This window comes from Frieseomelitta varia, unplaced genomic scaffold (assembly GCF_011392965.1).
Source record: "Frieseomelitta varia isolate USP_RPSP 00005682 unplaced genomic scaffold, Fvar_1.2 scaffold_167, whole genome shotgun sequence".
Lineage (NCBI taxonomy): Eukaryota > Metazoa > Arthropoda > Insecta > Hymenoptera > Apidae > Frieseomelitta > Frieseomelitta varia.
In genome coordinates, this window is record NW_025109383.1 from 343,992 (window position 1) to 349,144 (window position 5,153).

The 5,153-nt window shown below is 32.2% G+C and overlaps 1 protein-coding gene across 1 annotated transcript in view; it reads right to left on the bottom strand.

The window, feature by feature from the left end:
• Positions 1–1,343: 1,343 nt before the first annotated feature.
• LOC122538560 overlaps positions 1,344–5,153 on the bottom strand; it is a 47,644-nt gene continuing 43,834 nt past the window's right edge. The window contains exons 5-6 of the mRNA XM_043672755.1: positions 3,250–5,153; positions 1,344–1,559 (exon numbers count right to left, since the gene is read on the bottom strand). Of these exons, the coding sequence (XP_043528690.1) occupies positions 1,344–1,559; positions 3,250–5,153 (2,120 nt within the window). The remainder of the gene's footprint in view (positions 1,560–3,249) is intronic.

A 5,153-nucleotide genomic window follows, 5' to 3' on the forward strand; every position in this document is an offset into this window, starting at 1 on the left:
TGAGAATAATCATTTACTACATCGACTTTGAATGAATTTCTTCTAAGGTTCTTAAGTAAAATAAAATATTACATTTAACTGGAATTAAGTTCAACACGCATAGATTAAGAATCAGTTACGGAACTATACAAAGTTTTAAATAATAGTTAAACATTTGTTATTTATTAAAAATATTCGTAATGTATAAAGAACCGTACAATTCTATTTAAAGTACTGATATTCAGATCTTTATAGAATTTCTTTGAGAGAAAATGATTTTACAGGTAATTAAACATTTGTATTGTAATTCATCTTTTATACTAAAAAACTTTTTTTATACTTCAAGTAATTTAAAAGTTCATTACATTTACATATTTAAATTAAATACTAATAATATCACAAATGCAAATAATAATTTGCAAATTATATAAAATAAGTTATAGGTAAGAAATAAAATTCTACAGTATAGATCAGAATGTAAAATGTGTTGATACAACGTATATAACGACATAATTTGATAAAATGTCTAAATGTCATATTTTTGCAAAATTACAGCAGTCTGGAAATATTTATATTTCTTTTGCATTAAAATATTACGTAAAATTTTATTTTTACACTAAACTGATGTATTCTTATGATGAGTTAATTATATGTATACATATACATATATAATATATATAAGTATATATAAGTATATATATACATACATACATACATACTAACATAAAATATATGTTTACACACAATACATATTAATAATGTATATATGTATTATCACATCATACGAAAGTATCTATATTTTATTTTAATTATAAAATTATGATCAAATTAAACTGCAATTTTATTTCTTATATGTAGTCACCTACGATAATGCATTGTAACTTGATTACAATTATTTAAAAGGGAGATGTAAACTAACATTTGTAGTTGTGAGAGTATTTTTTGATTTTTAAGTTCATATCTAAAAATTTTTAAATATTTGATTTATAAGATGTTACATAGGACACCATCTAACAGTATTATAATAATAAATAATAAAATATATATGTAGTCATACTATAATAATTTAACTTCATAGACAGTCTAATGATATCGTAAAAATATAACTGCTTATTTTGATTAATAATTTATCATTAATTTTTATACATTGTTTATATTCTGTTATTAAAAAATAATAGGATTATTTATGAAACATTTTTAAATTGAAGGATTATTTATGAAACGTATTTTAAAATGAAGACCAATTTTAATTTCATGTTCTACAATATCTTTCATGTGGAATGCATATATTTATACTATCAGATACTTTTCTTGTTGCATATTAACTAATATTATTATGACTAATATTATTATAATATTATCGTTTACCTATCTGTTATTAAAGGATCCAAACGTTGTTTACAGTCCTCACAATGCTTTGAATCATCGGAAATCACTTGTGGGATTCCACTGAGGAGACTTCCTGGTCCCGAAGAGACATTTCCTGCTCTCCAACGTCTTGGCACGCCTCGAGTGCTGCTGACTTGACTGCTCTTTGATCCCACCCCGCTGTTAGTTCTTTCTATATCTACAGCTCGTACCTTTTAAAGGTTACAATTCTCATTATATTTTTTTTAATCTTTATCCAAACATATTATAAGCGATATTGTCGTATTTATAAGTATGCAAATTTTTATTTGAAGAAACAGTGAATATAACGTTATCACAAAAACAGAATACAAGTTATCTTATCTGTTTATATTAAAAAATCATTAAGAAATTATAGAGAATGAAATTGTAGCATAACATAAAAGACGAAAATAATTTGAAAAGAGAAAATAATATTTTCTCATATCTTTTTTTTAAAATCGACACATGAGTAAGAAGATAAAATTTGAAAGATCTTTATTATTATTTTATTTTTCTTTATAAAGATTTTTATTTTATATAGAAAGTTTATCATTAGAATTTATTATATTTTTTTAAACGCTAGTGAAGAAATAAAATCTAATTGGAGATTTTTTTCATTCAAAAGAAATTGTGATGAGTGTACCACCTTAGATACTTTCTGTAATTTTTGTATTTAAGGTACGTAGAATTTACACCATGCTGTCGAAACAGCTTATGTATATATCATTATTTTTTATTCCTCTTTTTATGTTCTTCATTTGTATTGAACAAAAAATACTTGCATATGTTACAATTTTAGTCACGATATTTTTTCTATACCTTGCTGTATTTCATCCTAACAACCGATTATTTATGGACATAATATAAAATACAAATCCAGCAACAGGTTTGCTCTATTATCTTCAATTTTTGAAAAACACGAATGTTTCTAAAAATGTACAAAAATATGTGTAATTTTTGCGAACAAAAATGATATGTTGTATGGAAAATAAAGATTCCGGGTTCTAAAATCTAGAAGGTTTAATTTAACCTTAAGTGACAGGAACAATTTGACTGAATGTAACATTTATACTATTTCCTGAATACAACTCCTGTATTAATATTTTTCATTAGCATACGAAATTAACAAATGTTGTTATTTCTAGTATTAATAAATAAATAAAATAAAATAACTAAATATGAATTAATTAACGCATAAAAAAACCGGATATTTGCTCAAAGCTCTTCATACAATTGTGTCGTTATAAAGTATAAAGAATATAGAGTAAGATCGCTTAATATGAGAGCCATTTTTTAAAAGAAACACTCGGATTAAAAGCATTTTCCTTAAACTTTTTTACACATTTTAAAACTACGATATCTCTTCTTTCACAACTGCTGAAAAACAGACCAAGAAAGAAATCAGCATTTTCGTATTTAATTCAGAATAAAAATTATGGAAATTAGCAGAAAAGGACAACGGGTTCGCAACGAGAGATCTCACTTTTTCTTTTTCCGAAGATTATTTTTTCAATTTCTTTTTGCATTTGATTTAGAAGTAGCTTTAGATGACTTTATATTATTTATTGACATTATATTTATTGATATTAGACCTTACTACATTGATTTGACCTTACTACAGAATAAAAATAAACAAGGTATGATATTTACATACCTAAAATAAAATATTAAACTTTTTCAAATTTAACTTCTCATAGAGTTCAATCGAAACATGTGGCAGTTACATAAAAGTTGTGTAAGAAGTCATGAATATATACTAGTTTTTAGTTTGACTGGCTCTGATTGATTGCATTATGCGAGAAGAGAAAAGAAGAAAAGAAAAATGATAAAAGATGAAAATGAAAAGAAAATGAAAAGCTCTAATAGTTCTAATAATCTTACTTTTGACGCTTCCGATGAGCTGGTCAGTATAATATTGCATTCCTCGCTACTGTCGGAAACATTGGATATCTGCGAGCTTTTCGAACTAAGATCGCCGAGGCTAGTCTCCTTTTGCTCATATAGTGCTTCCAAATCTCCCTCCGTGTCTTCTTCGTCCTCGTCGTCGTCGTCATCTTCCTCCTCGATGGATATCGCCCGATCCTTCGAGTCCATGAGGAAGTTGAGCAATTCGAATTTACTTAAAATATTCTCCTCCTCCTCCGGCGAGGTGGACATTTTCTTGAAAAAGTCCTCGGGACTCTTCGACAAATATGTTTCAGCAAGATCCGCGGACTTTTTGAAAACATTTTCCGTCAAGTAGGATCCAAAGAACTGGTCGGAACTGCCTTTCCTGTAGTAATCGATGTCACCGAAATATATTCTGTCCTTTATGTAATCCTCCGTGGGTGGCGGACTCAGCGGCAGAGGCGGAGGCTCGTCAGGGATCTCCTCGTAAATGGGCTCCTTGATCACTTCGTAGGGATTCTCCTCGAAGAAAAGATTCGTCGAAATGAAGTCGCCGTCCGAATTTAAACTGGACGCTCTTGAGTAATTTGCCTCGAGAGTCGACTCGGAACTTTCGTACTCTTTACTTTTCAACAAACTTTGCTTTAGTATCTTCAAAATAGCCTCGCCGCTGTCTTCGTCGAGTATCTCGCCATTCTCTCTCGCCTTTCTCAAGGAATCCTCTAGCAGTTTCGAGATCAACGCCTCCTTCGACAGTCCCGAAAGTTTCAACGGATGCTCTCCGTCTTTTTGATGAACCGTCTGTTCCGTTCGTGTTACTCGATCGTTCGTTATATAAAACTTGGCGCTCTTCTCCGTCACGGAAGGTTTGCTCTCGCCGTTCGTCGGCTTCGTCTGTTTCTCAGATTCCGCGAACGTTTCTGGAGCGCTTAACACCATTCTTTTCTCTGACGAGGACTCGTTTTTTCTTCTAGAACACTCAACCTCTTCGATAAGCTCTGGCTCACTGATCTTCGACTTTGATTTCACATCATCTTTGTCACCTTCTTTACCGGATTCGACTACGATGTTTGATTTGTAGTTGTCCAGGATCACGAGTGTACGATTTTCGCTCGAGCTTTTTATTCGCGGCAGATTTTCCGAATTCACTGAAATCACCGTCGGATTATAAACGCTATCTTCTCCACCGACGCTGATTGTCACTTTGTTGTTTGGCGATATTTCAGTGGTGGGCGTTGCGTCACCGTTGATCAAAATCGACGTTCTTCTTGATCCAGCGGTGTCTGGCCCAATCTGCAATCGATGAACGAGAGGTGAAGCTCGAGGACTGACTGCGATTTTATACACGTTGTTCTCGGTGGTCGACGATCCGATTTCGATTTTTGATAATCCATAAGAATTCGACGTGCTCCAAGTGGTCTTCAACATTGGACTGTTTCCTTCCGGTTCGGAGTGATTCGCAATTTTCCCTTTCACATCGGTGTTGCTGACTTTGTAACGGTGTTTCTGTTTTCCAGGCGGAGGAGACCAACTTGTTGGTCTCATCCCTCGAAAATGATCGCCCTTTGCTTCGAAGTTGTTACGTATTTCTGCTGATGGCCCTGTTTCTGGTTTGATTGTGTTTTCAGCAGGATCTCCTTCGGCTTCTTTCCCATTTGACAATTCGGATTGACATTCTCTTTTAATCGAATCAGTGTCTTTCGTCAAGTCTGAGATTTCAATCGTTTCTGTGGTGGATTCGATGGAATCTCTTCGTCGAATTGTTTGTTCGTTCGATTCTTTCACTTTTCTGCACAAGCTGAGGCGCATAGTGTCCATAAAAAGCACGTTTCCAGCTGATACTTCTGGTCTGTTGAATAATCGTTCGCTTTGACTGCGCGATAAGGATGATTTTTTGG